Source organism: Megalops cyprinoides, chromosome 13 (assembly GCF_013368585.1).
Source record: "Megalops cyprinoides isolate fMegCyp1 chromosome 13, fMegCyp1.pri, whole genome shotgun sequence".
Lineage (NCBI taxonomy): Eukaryota > Metazoa > Chordata > Actinopteri > Elopiformes > Megalopidae > Megalops > Megalops cyprinoides.
In genome coordinates this window covers 32,869,936-32,890,280 of record NC_050595.1, presented here as the reverse complement: position 1 = coordinate 32,890,280, position 20,345 = coordinate 32,869,936, and the positions used below count along the sequence as shown (strand labels likewise).

The following is a 20,345-nucleotide window of genomic DNA, read 5'->3' as shown; positions in this document are numbered from 1 at the left end:
TCTGAAAAGTGTTACTTTTGTCCAGGCTCTCCCCTAAGTAGCCTAACGTTATTATCCCTTTCGCACGTAACTTATTTTAAGCTTCTCATAGTTTTCAGTTAGCATTTGCTATATTTTATAACGTTAAATCACTGTTTCCTCGGAGCTACAATTAGCTAGAATTTTTCAATCTAGTGTTCTAGGCCCTGTTCACACCTGGCATTAACATGCGTCTTGGATGATCCGATCACAAGTGGACAGCGCTAAGTCCAGGTGTGAACGCACCTGGACTGCATTTAGGACGCATTGAGATCCTATCTCTCAGACCACATTTGGACGTGGTTTGGGCCGCATATAGCCACATTCTTTTAGCAGTGTGAACGCAAATGCATCCTGGGCCACATTGAAGGACCGCCTACTCAACTGACCTCCTCTGCTTAAGCAGAAGTACGTTCTCATTCACACACACCGGTGTGATTAGCTGTGTAGCGCGGATGCTAAAACTGGCGCGACTGGAACACAAGATTGGAAAAATTCTAGCTAATTTTAGCTTTGAGGTAGGCCTAACAGCGATTTAATGTTAAAAAATATAGCAAATGCTATCTGAAACTACGAGAGGCTAAATAACGCTAATGAAAACATAACAAGTTACGTGCGAAAGGGTTTTATAGTGCGATAACGGGCAACAACTAGAGTTCGCAAGCTACCTCAAATGCTTCCAAGCTCTAAAGGTGTAATGCAATATATTACATGGAAAAATGGTATTATGAATAATACGTTAAGTGTTGTAGTTCTACAAATAAATGTTAGACTGTTGTGGGAATCAAGATTTAGCCTACGATATCATGAATATCAAGGGGACATTCTAAAATGCTTAACGTGGCTGAATGTTCCAAAACTGCGACCAATGATCACCAAATTCCAGGGTCCATACTCATAGGATTTCGGTTTATTTTTATTTTTAATTTATTTATTTTTTGACAGGTGGAAGTATTTATGACAAGAGATGTCTGAGAGACATTTGGTGAGCATTGATCGCTGTTTTGGAACATTAAGCCACGTTAAGCGTTTTAGAATGTCCCTTCTTCCAATGTCCCTTCAACAAGTGCGTTTCGGTTTTAGAAAAGTAATTCATAGATGTATTCACAACACTAGCAAACCAGCAAACACCCTTTGATATTAAACTACATTATGAAACATTTTCATTGCAGTGAATAACATAAGAAACGTTGGAAGCATAATATCTTGCTTAGCCTATTTAATTCAACCATACTGGCAAGGTGTCCATAGCTGTCCAATTCCATACCGAAGGTTTGGAAATCAGCTTATGTTCTCCCCAAGGGCGTAGGAGAGAGTTTGATATTGGGGGGGGGGGGGCACACAACTTGCTATGAATTTTATGTCTGTATACATAATCCCAGTCCTTAAAGGAGCATATATCTTGATTGAAAAATAAAACAATATCAGGATGGCTTGAAATAAGAAGGTATGCGCGTGTAAACACCGCTGTGCTTTCAAGAAGAGCTGCATACCTCTGTTACTACTAAGCTCATTTTGACATATAGGAGATGCACATCTGGGGCAGAGTTTGCCCAACATGAAGGTGTGTCACCCAACATTAGGATGTGTCTCATTAGGCTAAGATTATGTATAAGAAGAGTTATTTTCCTCGTGGAGATGGAAAGTGTATGACACTAATCCACATAACCAAATGTCACACTTTGATGTAATGAATGATGCATGCCATCCAATCACAGCAGAAGACAGCCAAATATGGACTACACACAACAGACAGGATTTCCCTCACTATATAGCCAGGGAAAACAGGTGCAGCGTTGATGAAAATCTGTGGCCTTGAACAACAGGAAAGCACGGAAGTACAGTACATACTGTGTGTACTTTTTTGTTTACCTTAAAACATTTATTCGTCTGCAGCTTGTAAAACTTAAAATGCCAACTGAATACTGTGGTGAAGTTTTCTTCACAAAGTTGGTCACATAATTCTCCCACCGGTATTACTAGCTAGCTAGTTGATGCTTACTCAGCAATAGGCCTATGTCAGTGACAAAACAGCTGGCTAGCTAACGTTAGCTTGTTCATTAACAATCAGCGGAATAAGTAACAAGCTAACATTATATATGAATATTTACGACATACTCAAACAGAATACTGTTCAGTAGTGGGCTATAGAGAATTTGATACAGAAAATAGTGTGCGGCGAGTAGCCCAGAATACTTCCTACATTCTTGATTTGCAAAGGTGGTTACCTCGTGAACTCAATGTTTTTTTTTTTTTTTTTTTTTTTCTCAGGCCAGTGCTTTTTAAACGACTGTTGTAGCTAGCTGTGTTGTCCCAGTTAAGTTGCTGTGTCAACGAGCGGGAGCCCGGAGTTATCTATGAAAATAAAAACCTGTTTAATGGGTTTACTGTGCTTGCGGTCATCGTTTAGCGTTCAGCGTATCCTTAAGTCAAATTTTATTTAACGTACAGTAGTTTCAACAGTACGGAAACTAGCTAGTTAATAGCATAGGCTACAATCGCTGTTGCCAAATTATTAAAAATATGACTAACGTGAAACTGGTCACTAAATAAATCCACACACGCCTATCAGTCAGTACGTTTACATGGACAACAAAATGCCGATATTAACCCGATTAAGACAATACTCTGATTAAGAAACTACCATGTAAACAGCGATTTCTGATTACCTTAATCCGGTTAAGGTCAAACTCGAATTAAACACTAATCGAATTAAGACATGTGGAGTATTCCTATTTTACTCGCATTATCGAAGACATGTACACACCTTAATCACACTATTAACGTCCTGTGGGAGTTTTCGCTGCATTTTGCGACAGCATACACACACGGCAGTGGTCAACCGTTTGACGGCAAACGAGAGCATGGCCAGAGACGTTTTAGTAAGATCTGTAAGATCTTTGGCATGGCTTCAAGCAAGAAAGCACTTGAAGCTTCCGTAAAATTAAAAATGAAACATCCAAAACAGTATTGTACCATAACGACTGTATCTCGGTAGCCTAGCCTACGTGAAATTCTGGAGGGAGCGTCGGATGGCGTGACATGGGAACGTAATAGACGTGTGCCATTAATCAATCTATGCTCTACAATGTTTCTCAACCCTCTCCTGTAGGACCCCCTGCCCTGCATGTTTTAGATCTCTCCCTGCTCCAACACAGCTGATTCAAATGATCGAATGAGTTGATTATTTGAATCAGCTGTGATGGAGCAGGGAGAGATCTAAAACATGCAGGGCCCGTCCCCATCCCCCATCCCCCGGTTCCTATACCCCTGGTTCTTCCCCTGTTAAAAGGTGGAGACCCTTCAAATGTAAATAACTACCATCCTATCTCCAAGCTTCCTATATTCCTATATTGGCCAAAGTCCTTGAATCTTTAGTGAATGCTCAGCTCAAGAATTACTTACTTAAAAACAACATTCTGAGTGGGGTTCAGTCAGGCTTTAGATCAGGGCACAGCGCTATCACTGCAGCCATGGCAGGGACAAACGACATCATAAATGCACTTGATAAAAAACAGCACTGTGCTGCATTATTTGTTGACCTGTTGACCTAGCATTTGATTCAGTTGACCATCAGCTGTTGTTAGCTAGACTTCATAATATTGGCCTATGTGAAAGGGCTGTAAACTGGTTTAAAAATTATCTTACAGACAGAACAGTGTGTTGTTGCTGAGAATTGTAAGTCAAGTTTCTTCTATATTAAGAAGTGTACCCCAGGGTTCTATTTTAGCTCCTGTTTTATTCTCCATTTTTATTAATGACCTAGATAATGGGATGCATCCAGCTAAATTGCACATGTATGCAGATGATACAGTCATCTACACAATTGCTCCTTCTGTGCGTAAAGCCATTGAGGAGCTCCAGACTGCATTTGTGTCACTACTGACCTTGTTACATGGTCACAGGCTAGTCCTGAATGCACACAAAACAAAATTCATGACTTTCACCAGAGCATGTTCTCAGGCAGAGTCTTTTAGCATTGTTACTTCACATGGTACATCCATTGAAAAGGTGCCAGTTTATAAATACCTGGGTATATGGTTAGATGAGAAACTGTCCTACAAAACCCATATCTCATGAGGAAACTTAAACTTGGTTTTTATTATCGTAATAAGGCTTGTTTTACATTTGAGGCTCGGAAGACGCTTGTTCAATCCACATTTCTTCCTATAATTGATTATGGAGACATAATATATATGCATGCAGCCTCCTCTGTGCTGCATAGGCTGGAATAGACTGGATAGTCTATCATGCATCCCTGCACTTTATTACAAATGCCAAGTCACTCACCCATCATTGCACCTTATACAAATTAGTGGGCTGGACATCGCTGTCCCTACACACACAGCTACACTGGTATGTTTTCATATACCAAGGCATGTTGGGTAACCTACCCCTTTACCTCTGTAGTCTTCTGTATTTCACAATTATTTAACAAGGTCTGCTAGGTGGTTACTACTTCGAGTCCCCAGGGCTGTTACAGAATTAGGCAAGACTGCTTTTTCTTATTGTGCACCAGAGGCGTGGAATAGTCTACAAAGTATGCTACATTTAGACGTATTAGTGCCCCTCGGTGAGTTTAAATATTTGCTTCAATGCTGTGCAGGAGGAGTGTAAATGTTTCCTATCGTCTGGACCGGTTAATTGATGTTATGTTGCTGTATATTTTTATGCTGTAATGTCTTACTTGTAATGTCATGTAACTGTTTTAATGTTCCCTGCTGTCCTCTTGGCCAGGTCACCCTTGCAAAAGAGACTTAATATCTCAACGGGTTTTTATCCTGCTTAAATAAAAGTTAAAAAAAAAAAAAAACAGAATTTAACAAAAGAGTTAAGGGTAGGCTATTTAATTTCAGTGATGAACGGAATCTAGCTTGCTAGTCAACTAGGTGTTCATTTACAGATACAACAGGCATTATTTCATAGTGACAGTCATAACAAGATTCGTTGAAGCAGACCTTTAAATGATGCGTAAACTTACTTTTGCAAACGGAAATGATGTATGTGTTTATTTGCATATAGAGCAGGGAAGTAAGATCCGATCACAAGAGGTATTTAGAGCTGTCCACTTGTGATCGGATCACCCAAGACGCACGTTAATACCAGGTGTGAAGAGGGCCCTAATCGCACCGGTTTTAGCATACGCGCTAAACGGCTAATCACACCAGTGTGACCGTACGCTCGGAAGGGTTAATCCATTATGCTAAATAATTAATGGCCTAATTAACATTAACGAATTGCAAAGTTAAGGCTATATGCAGCTAAATAAATATATTGTCATATGCGCTATTAGGTTTACCCAAGTGTTCGTGGGGACTGGGTGAGCTACAGTACCTCGCTTACTGCATGTTTAACTTCATGTTCTGTTTCATGTTTATTTATTGTTTGTTTTATAAGTTATTGTGTTGGTGTTACAAGTTCATAAGTTATATTATGTTATACTGTGTTGAAATAATTAACAAAATGTTCAATCTCCTTGCTGGTTGTTCCGACACATTCAGAATCATTACCGTGTTCCGTTAGCATTGTCATTGTGCACTTGTAAAATTTATATTTTAAAGGCTCATTATTACGGTTTTGTATTTCTCTGTAATGTAGCACAGTGGTAACAATGTTACTTATAACATTCTTCCTCAGCCCTGGAACTCAAACCATTTTCTGATGCCCCAAAAAATTTATAGCCCTATTTAAATAATTAAATTAATGTCATAAACATGCGACAACTAGTCGACTAATGGCTTGAACTAACGACTATTAGTCGACTGGGAAAATCTTTGGTCAGGGGTAGCCCTAATACAATCTAAAGATATCAAAAACAGATAAAAGAGAAATCCATTTTTCATGACTGATCAGGGCATGTGAATGAATCAGTTTATTAATTCTCCAGGTTTTTGACAGTAACATTAAAATAATGCAACAGCATGAGATTACCAAGTGTAAAATTATTTTGAAACATACTCCATGACCATGGAGCAGAGTATCTCAAAGTATTTATCCAAGATTCCCTGCCCTTCCCAACCTTGTAGGTAGTATTTACTACTATTCTGAGTATGAAGGGACCACAAATAAGAGCAAAGTACAGATTGGCAGCATTTGCAAAATGAAGAGTGTGAGACTTGTACTTTATCATAGGTCTTTTTAAACTCCATAGTAAACTCGACGTAAAATTGACTGATTGCTGTACCAGGAAGCCCTCCAGTCAGTGCAGTGATATCACGTGCAGAACCATAATAGAGGTTCAGGCATGTAAGTTGTATGTGTAAAGCATGCAGAACCAGTAATGCATTCACATTTAACAAAGACATAATAAGAAAGTGGGCAAAGGAGCATTCAAGCTTAATTGTTGAAGGCAACCAGTACTGAACCTCTCATTCACTTTGAATGTAGAAACCCTTCAGGCTTTGACTGGGCACCATTGACTTTACACAGGTCTGATGAGTGAGGCAGGCCAGCTCCCTTCCTACCTGGACAGTGTAGCTCCCTGCAGTGGTGGCCCTCTTGAACCTCGTCCCCTCCTGGCGGGCCACCATAAACAGCTCAGCCAAGCGCTGTTCCATCAGCCTGGCAAAGCTCTGGTAATTCCCCTCCAGATAGGAGCTGTCGACATCCTGAATTACTGCAGAGTGGCAGAAAGGCGGGGTTACAAAACAGGAAGAGAGGGAGAGAGATGGGGACAATGGCAAGATTTTCCTGTATTCATCAATCCCATTACATTTGGGCTGATCTTGGGATTCCAGAGCCTTTCTACTTAATAGAGGTATAAGGAGGAGGAATGTAAAGAATCATCCTACACACAAGCCATTCTAGAAAGTGCTCTCATTTCTATGAAGCTTAAATCTGATCTGGTCACACACAAGTAAATGTCAGTAAGCTCTACATAATACACTACAAAAAGACAGCCATTATTAACTTGGGATTCTGCATAGAGCCATTGCAAAAACACCACACACAAGACCTACATGTGGTCCAGTTAGCTGTTAATTGATTGGTAGGCTAATTACCTGTGATTACCCAGTAGTCTCTCGTTGCTACTGAAGTATTCAGATTATGATACTCTAAAGCTGCAAAGAAAGGGGAGGCGCGAGTTTAGGACAGCCAGTAAAGCACAGAAAAATGAGGCTCATAGTGAATTCTTAGATGAATTGTATGTTCTCAGGCTGATTATGTTTTCTGGCAGGTTGATCTGTCGGAAGGATATTAGTGGAATGTGAAATCACAGATGGTGTTGACAAGCAAGCTAATAAAGCCCAATTCACTGTAGCATGATACTACTTTGATTTGGTTGGTTGGTATATTGCCAGCTATTTCATTGTTCCAGTTTTGCCACTGAAATAAAACAGACAGTAAGCACATACTCTCATTCTGTTATCAATGTAAATAAATGTAACAGAAACTCTTCACACAGCTGATTCCACTTTAGTACAAAAGGTCCTGCGAGCCACGTTTGATCTCTACATAAATTAAGTCTGTTCTGTTTTTCTTTCACAGAATCTCCAGTGAATCAATGAAAGTCTGCTATGGAGAAAAAACTGATACAAAGACACAAAGTGAAATCCAAAAGGAACACCAAACAAGGGGTTAGAGTGTATAGAAAATGAACATCTCCTCAGAAATGAAAATAAAAATAATAAATAAAGAATGGAGCTGTGGTATTGAACAACTGATCTCTGTTAGGACCAGGCCTGAGGAAATCTGTGTTCTGTTAAATGAGAACTCTCCCTGTTACTTATTTACTCTATGCTATATGCTATGCACACCAAACCCTCCCTGTGCATGAAAGAATCATATTCATAATCAACGGTGCAAATTGTATGGTATTTTAGATTTGGCTGTAGTTGCATCAAAACAGAGTTCTCCTGTGATGCAAATCTTCTGGGGGAGGGAGCAGTCTTCCTAGATGCCTTGTTAAAAAACATCATGTGACAGGCCTACTAAGGGGTCCAGGTTGCCCCACATTTCAGAGCAAACTTCAGATAAACTAATGCCAGACTGTCATTCATAGCCTTGTTGCTGCACTGTCCAGTTGTATTTCCATTCACATTTTACTGTACAAATAAAACCAAAGGAAAAAAAAGGCTTGTTAGGGTCGTGTGTCCTTCGAGCAGATAGCTTTGAACAGAGGTATAAGGTAAGCATTCTGTAAGCCATTCATTAAAACTACAGCATACAGTCGAGAACCCTTAATCATTGCCTGATGTTTGGCTCTTCCTTGCTTATTCCTTCAACTCAATTTCAGCCGATCATCACGCAACATGTCAGTCCAAGATGGCCATACAACTTTCACTGAGTGAATGCATGACAGAAGTGCCTTCACTATTGTCCCATGATTCACTGTTCCACTTACGCTCCGCAATGATGAGGGGGGGGAAGAAGAGGAAGTACCCCACCAATTCAGCTGTCAGTTGCTTAAGGAGATTACTGGAGGCAGTGCCGTTCAGGGCGGTGCTCCCATTCCACACCACGTAGATCAGAGACACAGAGGCTGAACCCAGTGTCTGGGAAGTGCTTAAGATCTGATACACACGACACAGAAACAACAAATAATCTCCACAGGGACAAGCACACTCCATCGGAAACATGAGCACACAGACACACTGTACAGACACACTAACCATCAGCACTGAAAAAGCTGCTTTTTGTGTTGAGTGGAATGAACAAGTTCTACTTGAGGCAGGCATAACAAAACAGGAAATCACTATATATGCATGAGTAACAGCAATAATGTGGCCCATGTTGAGCCTTTTCTCACTTGTCCATGCATTGATGAATGATGGGTGTACCTGAACAGAGAGTCTACTGTGAGCATTCAGCACTTTGGACTCTGCCTCCATAAAAGCATTGGCCAGGCGCTGCTCCATCAACTGAGCAAAACTGCAGGATTTTATATTGTCTCCTGCACCCACAAACCTGAGGACTAATCCAGCACAGACAACATAATGTCATTATCTATAAAAAGTACATTTCCTTATGACAGCTATTGTAAAGGTAATTGTAAATGTAAAAGTATTTAGGAAAATAGTTAACACTTTAGGTTAATCAAAAAACATAAATATTTGTTTTCATATTTTTTTTCCACACACCTGAGAAATTTGTATTGTTCTGTACTGTTCAGTATAAAATACACATTTACCACTCATTTGAAATGTAAATGAAATAATTTGTAAAGCTCTTGCAAAAGCTCACAGGTAATGACCCTGCAGTGATACAGAATACAGAATACATTTGTTTCATAAAATTAAAAACATTAAATGGAGGTTATTATGCCAGAACACATTTAAACTTTAACACTTTTATAACCTTACAGTGTAGATCACCAATCAATTGCATACACACAGGTGTGTGGGATGCTGTTCTAAATCCTGACAGTGAAAGCTGACACATTCCTGTTGACTGCCTCCCACCTGTTTTCAGTTGTTGGGAGATGGCTGGGCTGGGCACCCAGGGAGTGATGGGAATGGAGAGAGACTGTGCTGCAGGCACAAACTGCCTGATGTCCGCCATGAGCTTGCCAGCCCCGTACGCACTGAGAGCATCTGCCACCACAGAGGCTGTGTAAACTGTGCTGCCACTCGCTGCATAGTACCCAACGGTCACATTGGAGCCACTACTCAGGCTCTCAACCTGACAGACAAACACACAGGTTACTGATCAGATTGATGATGTGCAGTTAATCTGTTCTACAAAAGCTGACAGTTTTCATCACATACTTTTCCATATTAGTCCTAAAAAATACACAAAGGAACAAAAAATCTTTACACCTCTTCATCAACATTAGTAACCATCCGTGATTCATTATCCGTCATGGTAAAATATATTGCGTATTGAGATAGCAATCATTTATTTCCCATTTTCATTTTCATTTATTTTTCTGGTAATTTTGATGTCCTGGGTCCAAGACCTGTGCAGTTGTGTATGAGGTTCCCAGCTGATTACCTCAGAGGTCAGAAATAATACATGGCCTCTGATGGACAGCAGCTGAATCGCAGCCATGCAGCATGAAATCAATGCTGTTATTCTGACTGTGCCAGTGCTGAGAGAAGCCACCATTGTGAGTAATGTGCTCATTTCCACAGAGGAGAAAAGGATAATAGTTTATTCATATATGGGGTAGAAAGGCTACAAAGACATAACACACAAGTTTTGTGTGAATAACACAAGAATGGTCTCAGCAAAAACTTTGACGAGAGTTTATCAGCTCGTTAATGAACAGCTGTCATGCAAATCATTTCAGGAGTACAGGCCACATGACTAAAATATGGTTGCTAGGAACCCAGAGCCCAATCCATTTGAGTGTCAAATTCATTACAAAACATCAAAAGAACCCCATTATCATGATCTATGCCTTTGATGATGGCCATTTAATAAATTTACTGAAGTTCACATGAAGCTGACAACTAAAAATCACAATGATTCAGCACTGGTTCTCCACAATTAAGGCCTGCTGTTCAAGATTTGAACAGAGTTTCTATTCTAAAAGCTACTGCAGTCCCCTCTTTCCCATTAATATTTTTTCACAGATTGTGTTTCATCCAGACTTGGAGTGAAACTGTAGTTCTCCGTTCACTAAAATGTAATTTGAAAGATTACTGAAATATATATTCATTCTGAGAAGCAATTTCCCCACCATGGTCTGTTCCTGCAAAACTCAGATAGTCATTATCTCTCTCATACGCTCCCTTAGTTTTACAGTACATTCAAGTGACTCCTTTCTCTGGCATCTCTGTAGCATCATTAAAAACTATCCAATTTTTCCTGCAATCTACTGGCTTCCCAAGGGCCAAGAGACTATGAGCAAAAGATACACTAGTATTTAAATCTTGAAAGTGAGAGGACCGTCTTGCAAGCTGCACTAAAAATTTACAGCAGTTAATTTTTATGACTTCTTTACATGAGTATAGCAAACTCTTGGTTTTTTATTCATGGTTGGAAAAATCTTGATAATTCATCTTCATGTCCAGGAGGATTGATGCTGTCTGAAAGTCTTGAGCTCATACAGACCCAATGGAGTTGCAATACAGACAAATGTTGAATTCCTCACTGCCATCTCTCACAGAAAGATCTTACCACAGTTTCTCTTCATCTGGGAACCACAACCAAATTTATCTGAAAGCCATTTTGACCGAACGGATCCATTTTGCATGAATCGTCAGGCTGTCCACTTACTTCAGAAAGGCTTTCTATAGCATGCACCTTCAATGTTATAGAAACCTTAAAACCTAGAGCTTGAAAAGGAGGGAGGGACTTGTCAGAAGAGACACTGCAGTTAAAAAAAGACATCATGCTAAATAGATTCTCAGTGCATTGGTTTTCATGTTCCTGCCTAATGTTTGATCTTTGAAATTTATAAAAACAATCATTTTGGTATTTCCAGTTGTCAGATAAGTTGCACCTTGTGGCATGCGAAAACGTGAGATGTATGAGGAGTCAATACATCACAGAAGAAACATGGCAAATGACAACATCACACCAGCATCCCAGCATCAAAAAGAGATAGAGAAACTTAGACCTGTGCCTGAACATTGCTGTCATTGAAAGCCTTCTGCAGAGCCTGGGAGAGGCCTTTTGGGAGATTCTGCTTCAGTGCCATCTCAAGTCGGTTTTTTCTCAGATGTATGGACAAAACTAGGGGCAAAAGACACTCACAGACATTAGTGGATTACACTCTCCCACTTCTGCCATTCAGGTGTCAAATCACTGCTACACAACATTATTCATTGTCCATTACATCAGGAAATAAGTCAAAAATGCCAATATCTTAATTTGATTTTGAGTTGCAGCAGAGGTAGTTCACAGCATCATGACATAACTTGTAATAAGAGTAGATGACAAAGTATGGCAGTCGGTCATACCTGTTTTTACCCAGATTTTCTCTGAGATGTTACATTGCAGCCGATGGATCTCTGTGCTGGAACTGGTATGAAGGGCAGGTGTGGTTGCACCAGGAAAAGAAATCTTGAGCCTTTGTGTGGTGGTGTTGGATGTAAGAGTTGAAGCAGTTGTTGATGTTCTGGGAGCAGTCATGGTGGTTGTCTGTGTGGTTGTGGACACAGTCTGGGTGGCTGTGATCTGTGTAGTGCTGCTCAACTGTGATGCAGTGGTATTCCTGGTCCTCACAACCTCTGTGGTCATAGCTGCAGTAGTGCTGGTGGTTCTCATGAGTTGAGGGTTGGACTTTGTTGTAGATTCCTGAGTGGCGAAAGTTATGGTTGTTGTTGCCATTTGTATGGAGGTGGTTTCAACCCTGCTGGGTGTAAAGGTATTCTTTGTGTGGGTGGTGGTTGAACTGGTGGCATTCCTTATGTGGGCAGCTTCCATTTCTCTATATGCTGAGAGAAGGGATACAAGGGCCGAAGAAGAACTGTTCACTGTTGCCTCCTCTGTAAAGACAGAACAAGTGGTATTTACAACTGGAACAACACAGAACATCAGGGTGGAGGATGTAGAAAATGCATGGAAAGATGTAACGGGCAGGACCAAGATGAGAGGGTGTGGTGAGTTCAGAATGTAGACACTGATGATACTGCGCCAACAGAGGTCACATGGATGGCAGGTGACTCTGGTGGATGATATTCCTTCTAAAGTGGAATGTTCCATTTCTGTGTTGACAGGGGGAAGGAATGTGGCTGCATTTGTGAGCATAACTGTGGATGCAGGGAGTGATTCAAACAAGACAGCTGAGATGTTGGTGTTGGTTAAAAAGAAGTGGAGAGAGGGTTTGGGAACAGCTTCACTTTTCATTATTCTCTGTGGAAGATCGTCCTTCAGATGTTGAGGCTGCCTTTGACTGTGATGAGTAGGTGCTTGCTGAGGAGGACACACATCCATCAGGAGTGAATGATAGTACACTTGATGTTGGCAGAATAAAGACTTGAGCCCATGTGGATGACAAGACAGCTGCTTTGCCTCTGCTATTGAGGCCATACTCTCGTCAACGTTCACCTCTGAGGTCATATTCATGAGTATTATGAGTAAAGACATCAAGCTGTTAAAGCTGAAGTCTTGTTTGGATAGGTCTGTGTAAGTGTAGACCACTCAGTTGTGTGCACAGGATTTATAACAGACATCTTGGAAAAGAGACAGTTTTATGTTCTTCTGTCAGCTGAGTGAGGCAAAGTAGTGACTGAATATTCTAGAGATTAGGTTAAAAGTTAGGTTTCCTGATGCACTCCTCATACAGTAATTATTCGCAGTATTACCATAAATTACTGTTCTCATTACATCCATGTTTCTCTGGATTAAATGTGTACAGTATATACATCAAACCACCTCACTGTGTTGATATAATGTATTATATTTCTTGTGTTTGTAGATAGTCAAGACAAAGTTGTATTTGACGCATTTGTTGCTTTTATGGTACTTTTTTAATGTCTGCAAGAGTGGAAAGGCAATCCGTCATAGCACTTGACTGTTCCCATGGCTGAGTTCCATTAAGAGCTGGTTGTCGGTTGGATGAGGTGTACTCTGTGTCAAATGCCACTGTAGATTCATCTGCAAAAAAGCCTCTTGTCAAAGGTGTCAGTTTAGATGAAGATCATCAGTGGATTGCTTAACAAACAAGAACACTTCAGTGGTTTCAGTCCCTGTCCCTGTTGTTAACATGGAAGGAGCACTTGTGGTAACTTGATAAACAGTTAACAGATGAGGACTAATGCTTACTATTGTGTCCTTATGGAACATGGAGAAAAATGTTCTTTAACAGGGAATGACTAAAAACTTGAGGGAAGAACTCAGGGGTACAACTTAAATTTTCATGAATAATATCCTGAGGTTGTGGGAATGATTAATTATTTTGAGGAAATGGTTGAACATTTTGGGGTACAACTTTATTTCTTGAAAGAATGAGATCCTTATCAAAAGTGGTTAGCTCCAGATATGAAGTCATTCCTATGAGACAATAACATTCCACTGAGATATTTCAGCATGCTGTCCCCTGTACAAAATATGGAGCCATTCCCATGGGATATGTTACACCCACAACAAACCAAATTTTTTTACCCACGTTCCCTTCAGAGTATTGTGTTTCTCATAACCTAACACAAATTAAGCAAAATCTTTCATGCATTATGAGTAAAAGTATGCAGAGATGATGACTGTAGAAATTCTATTGATTTTTTGCTGAACTGGAATGCTGTATCATCCCTGAAGCTATCAGTTACCACCTTGATTGCTGTGGACCTTGCCAGAGTGACAGCAAGCAGGATGAAACAGTTTCAGGAAATCTGACTTCAAAAACTACAAGAAGGGGCTCCCGAGTGGCTCAGTCGGTAAAAGCACTCATTCTGAGCGCAGACTGAATGCTAGGGCCTGGGTTTGATCCCAACCGTGTCACTATCCAACAGTGACCGGGAGCTCACAGGCGGAACATATTGGCTTTGTTCCGCCAGGGAAAGGGGTGGGTTCATCGGCAGGGGCTTCGGTCCCGTTAGCAACAGGGACCCCTGCTGGTCGATCAGGCGCCTGTGGTCCACGTGCCAAAGCTGCATATGAAGTGTCTTCCTCAGACTCATCTGTGTGCTAGCTTAGCTTGTGGACCGCAGTGCGAAAAGAAGCAGCGGCTGACATCACGTGTCTCGGAGGAGGGCACGTGCTTGTCCACGCTCTCCCGGATTGACAGCGGGGGTTGTGAAATGGGACCGAACATCGATGACAAATTGGGCATTCCAAAAATTCGGGGAATTGGCCATTCCAAATTGGGGAGAAAATGGAAAAATGAAAAAAAAAAAAAACTACAAGAAGAGATGATGAGTCACTGGTATTCACTTTCAGGTTATAATTCACAATCACAGCAATGACCTTACTGGCAACCTGGTCAGGCAGGCAGCAAGAACCCCAAGCAAGAAGCAAGCTTAACAAAGTGACAAATTCATGAGGAAAAGACATTGTTAGTGGACAAACCAGAGAGAAAAGTTAATTAGTAAAGTTAGTTGGAATAAAATGTATTCTGCTCTGTGGCAGATGGATTGACGGACACTGACCAGGAATCCAGGGGTGGCATGAGAAGACTGGAGCAGGGTTTCTTCTGGGTTGCTCTTGCAGCTTTTTGCATTGCTTGATAGTACTGAGTGATCACAGTCTAATTTGTACTCTATGTCTGACGGTGGGTATCCTGTTGGAGTGACATGGGAGAACTGGGAGATGCCATTTATGGGTCTGACCTCAAATCCACCACTGTCACATGTGAGATAAAACTGGAAAGGATAGAGGCTTTATTGCTTGATAGTAGAGGAAGGCTTGAGGTTAATTCTTTCACTTCTGTAGAGTGCCCATTACTACTACTGTAGAGGCATATCTGAGCTGGCATGGCCTGATATGTTCTTTAGAAGAGTATGTATCTAACACAGTTAATAAATCAGGTGTCCAAATTCTTACATTTATGCTCTATGTGAATCTTTGTATAGAAAGTGCTAATTAAAAGCCTCATATTTGTTTTTGAAACCCTGAGTAACATCTTAGAGACTTGGGGTTCTGAGATATATGGATTGGGTGATTATGGGATGATATCATGGATTTGTACAGTGATGCTGATGTTGACATACACATTCTTGAATTATTGAATGTTTCTAGGAATACAGACTGCACTGGTACTGTAACATTGCATCTTGTCTCTGGCTGGGGTGGATGTAAGATCAGGTGATTCACGCCGGAAGTCAAACCTGAGCTAGAAGAGGTGATACTGCTCACTGCAGGAGCTGCAGACAAAGGCTGAGTTCCTCTGGTTTGATTCTCTGCATGCCATTGGCCTGTTTGGATGTCATTGCTAGAGGTAACTGGGGAGGGAAGTGAGTGCACTAAAGTCTGGGGCCTTTGAACCATGCTGGAAAGCATAGTCAGAATAGATGAGAATGCAGGTTCTTTTCTTGTGCTCTCTGCTGTCCCCGGTGGATCAGTGTGGATGATTGAGGAAGACTCCTCCTCCAGCAATAAACTGGCTGATTGGTGAGAGGGGACTGTCGAAGATACTAGATCCTGCAGTGGAGATGCAAATGCTGATCCCTCATTGCTCCCTTCATCTGGAGAAGCAGGTAAATATACATTAATGTTCAGCAGTGACACAAGCAGTGGCTAGTTTCAGTCTTGCATGTCAATAATAATCCTCACAAAAAGGAATTTGAAAAGCATATTTTCTACAAAAAGACTAAGACAATAGCAGTTTCTTCATTGAAGAAAATACAAACAGTACCACTGAAAGCAGAGTTATGTAAACAGTTTCAAAACATGCATTTAAAACAGAAATGAAGGAATATAGTGTCATGCGAACACATTGATTGATAAAACTCCTGTGGTAAACAGCATGATTGAAATGGAAAATGCTTGAGCAAACTCCTTTGGAATGGAATTGTTACGTCAATATCTATTGGATGAGTATACGAGTATGCTGTTTTCCTCATCCCCCTTACCAACTACGCCTTCTCCATGTAAGCCTTTAATTATCGTAGGTTTTTTGCTAAGTATCAATGCTATCCTGCAAAGAGAAAAGCATTGCTACAGTAGAAGAAGTAACATAGCAGTGGGAGAGCTGAAAAACAGTGCCAAGATCATCAAACAACCACTATGGTAAAAGCATATATGAAGTGTAAAATGAAAACCTCTCCTGATTTCATATCTTAGCATCCATAAGAAACCATTAGTGCAACAACTATCATGTAAAAATTTACTAACACTAGTATGCACACAGTTTTCATCCTCAACTATATCACGTATATAGTATATACTATATCTATATCTATACTATACTATATCCTATATACTATATCATGTATGTGTGTTCAGAAGCACACATACATGTCCCCCTCAGCATTTCAACTTGCAACATTCTGGCAACAAGACTAGGGGGTCTCATACGTCAACAAGAAAATGCATGTGAACTAACTTGATGCACAAAATGTGAATATCTTATTAAGAAACAATTTTGCATCGACAACATATGCTCCTGACCATGTGTGTGAACATTTCATTGGGTTCATTGGACACGTACCTCAGTCCTTCAAAGTAGTAATTATCAAGCCTATTCTGAAGAAGCTCAGTCTAGATCCCAATGACTTGTCTACTACAGGCCCATTTCAAATATTCCATTTCTCTCAAAAATCCTGGAAAAAGCAACTCAGTGCATTTTTATACTCTAACAACATTTTGGAAGTTTTTCAGTCTGGGTTTAGACCTCATCATAGTACAGAAACTGCTCTTCTGAAAGTGCTCAACGATCTTCTACTCTCCTGTGACGATGGCTGTACCTCTCTTCTTGTGCTACTAGACGTAAGTGCAGCCTTTGATACCATTGATCACTATATCCCCCTTAACCACCTCGAAAACCTGGTTGGCATAAGAGGACAGGCTCTATCTTGGTTTAGGTCCTATCTATCAGAACGATATCAGTTGTGGTTGTGGGAATGTGTCTGCTTTTCTCGTTATACATGTTGCCTCTTGGCGATATCATCCGTAAACATGACATATCCAATGTTATGCGTATGACACTCAGTTATATATATCTGTCAAACCTGATGCCCTCTGAATATATCAGACATGGAGGCCTGCCTAACAGATGTAAAGAGTGGCCCGAAATTTCCTCCTCCTTAACTCAGACAAAACCAAAATATTAGTTGTTGGCCAAAATTAAATCAGGATCAAATTCACTCATTCTACACTAGACCTTGATGGTGTCTCCCTTGCCTCAAGTGCAGCCATCAAAGACCTCGGTGTTGTTATTGATCCTGAGCTTTCTTTTGAAATTCACATAACTACCACCTCTAGGACTGCCTTCTTCCATTTGAGAAATATAGCCAAAATCAGGAAAATCGTATCGCTGAAAAATTAATCCATGCCTTTGTAACATCCAGATTAGACTACTGTAATGCCCTCTTGTCAAGATGTGCAAATGTCTCATTAAAACCCCTTCAGCTGGTACAAAATGCAGCTGCTAGTATCTTAACTAGAACTAAACACTTTGTGCACATTACCCCAGTTCTAGCTTCTCTCCATTGGCTACCCATTAACTACCGGATTGATTTTAAAACACTCTTACTCACATTTAAGGCTTTACATGGGCTTACCCCTCCCTATCTTAAGGATCTTCTTCACCCATACCTTCCAAAAAGAGCCCTTTATTCCCAAAATACCAGGCTTCTCATCGTTCCAAGAGTGGGAAAAACTACTATAGGCAGTAGAGCCTTTTCCTATCGAGCCCCTCTCCTGTGGAACAGTTCACTCACCGAGATTCGGGGAGCAGACTCTCTGTCCACCTTTAATTCTAGGCTCAAAACATATCTATACAGTAAATCCTTCAGCTGAGGGACATGGCCTGGTGCTGGCATGGATCATAGAGTCTCTGGTGGACTAAGTGGTTATCTGTGATCTGGTGTTGACTGCCTTAGGGTCACCCTCATGATTATGCCGGTCCCTTGCCTCCCATCCCCTAGGTATGCTGCCATAATTTTAGCCTGCCAGGGTTTTTTCCTTGTTGCACACTGGCATCTTTTTCCTGCCCCTCCTCTCCTGCCTCTCTGCTGTACATTCCTGCCACTCTTATCATTCACTAACCTATTTTTTTCAATTCTCTTTTCCCCACCCGGCTCCTGCCTGGAGCTGTAACTCAAGCAGCACTTCGAGACCCCCAACTCAGCTTCCTTGCCGTCATTTCTGTGGAGCCCTCCATGTATCAAGAACTGGACGCTCAAGGACTACATGCCATGCATATTCTGCTGTATAACTTTTAAAATTTAAGATTTACAAGACTCATTGTGTCTTACGCACCTACATTGCTGTGTCTTACTATTTACATGTTTCACAAGTACTGTTAAGAACTTCATAGGAAATTCTTTACTACTCTATTTGTCCACCCAGTGCCAGCCAGAGGCAGATGGGCTCCCCCTCTGACCCGGGTTCTGTTCAAGGTTTCTTCCTATTAGTCAGGGAGTTTTTCCTTGCGCCTGTCACCTTTGGCTTGCTCTGAGGGGTTATTAGGCCTGGAATACCGATGTAAAGCTGCTTTGTGAAAACTCATGTTGTAAAAAGCGCTATATAAATAAACTGAATTGAATTCATTGTAATGTCAGCGCTACAGGGGACATTGCACAGATGCAATGTTCCAAATGGTGTGAGAAGACACCTGCTCAATTGTCAAGGGCAATGTTATTATTTAGTGTGGGATGACGACTGAAACTCTTATTCTCTGTCTTTGATTTTCCATTAACAAAAACACACAATTGTCCATATTATTTCAAATAACAGTCCCTAAAGGAAATGTAACCTCCAATACACTGAAAGTTTTGATTTATACCATGATCCAGTTATACAGTAGTTCTTTGAAAGTAATCTCCTAGTCTTTGTAAGATGAAGTAACATAAATAAGAACATCAATGCATATTTCTATGAAACAGTACAGTAAAACCAGAATAAATTGCTGAGTTTAATTTTTTCAAGTAACCTCACTATACACCTTGAACCAATTGTTTCATTTGATCGATTACCTTTTTCTTGATAATTTACCTTGTAATGCACTTTCCATTGGATGTTAATTGTTTTGCCTGCAATTTAGTATGCCACCACTTTTTCAAGTCAGTTTGCACATGCAACTGGCATGCTGGCACCCATCCACACTGCGCCCATCATTCCATTCTCAACATATCCACATGGGACATCTTTCATTACTTAGTAAGCTTTGCAAGCCTGTCACATATTCTGCTGCTGGTGTCTGTTTTACTCACAAGGTGCATCCAGCTAATCTCATGCAATGCAAAGTGCCTGTTTTGCAATCAGACTTGTGAAGGCAAAGCACACAAATCTTTCTCGTAAACCCTGCTCATGAAAATTATCTCCTGGAGGTACCCCACATTTACCCTGTGGTTTATTAATGGATTATCATGGCTACTCACTTCCATGGCGAGCGTCAATGTCCAAAATAGTTTGCATTTGCAATTGCACAAGACCAACATCCCTGACAATTTTATACTGTACAACTGTGTTTTGAATATAGACATGCAGGCTATGCATGATCAACCCATGTAATCTGCAAGGATTTGCATGAACTGGCAGAAAAAATAATTAAAAGCTTTGGTACCAAAATACTGTTGTTGCCGTTATCATGTCCATGGTTAATAATACAGTTAGAATGTTGGAATGCCGGAGGTGTATTCTGGGTACATCGGAAGGAAAGGGTTTTAATAAAAGAAATGTGCCCAGCGGAGGAGTGAGTAGTGTGTCGTCATTGTGTTAGAGATTAAATTCAGCGACTACTGCTTAACTTATTAGAAAAGCAGACATATAACATTGGCAACGCGGATAACGTTCATTTTAGTTAAATATACAAGTTTAGTTAGCTAGCATGGATAAAT

At 40.6% G+C, this 20,345-nt stretch overlaps 1 protein-coding gene across 1 annotated transcript in view; it reads right to left on the bottom strand.

Moving 5' to 3' along the window:
* Positions 1-20,345, bottom strand: part of LOC118787687 (UPF0606 protein KIAA1549L-like) — an 80,171-nt gene that overhangs the window by 28,322 nt on the left and 31,504 nt on the right. The window contains 8 exon segments of the mRNA XM_036543292.1: positions 6,483-6,634; positions 7,020-7,079; positions 8,363-8,531; positions 8,799-8,932; positions 9,420-9,639; positions 11,525-11,640; positions 11,868-12,395; positions 15,672-16,028. Of these exon segments, the coding sequence (XP_036399185.1) occupies positions 6,483-6,634; positions 7,020-7,079; positions 8,363-8,531; positions 8,799-8,932; positions 9,420-9,639; positions 11,525-11,640; positions 11,868-12,395; positions 15,672-16,028 (1,736 nt within the window).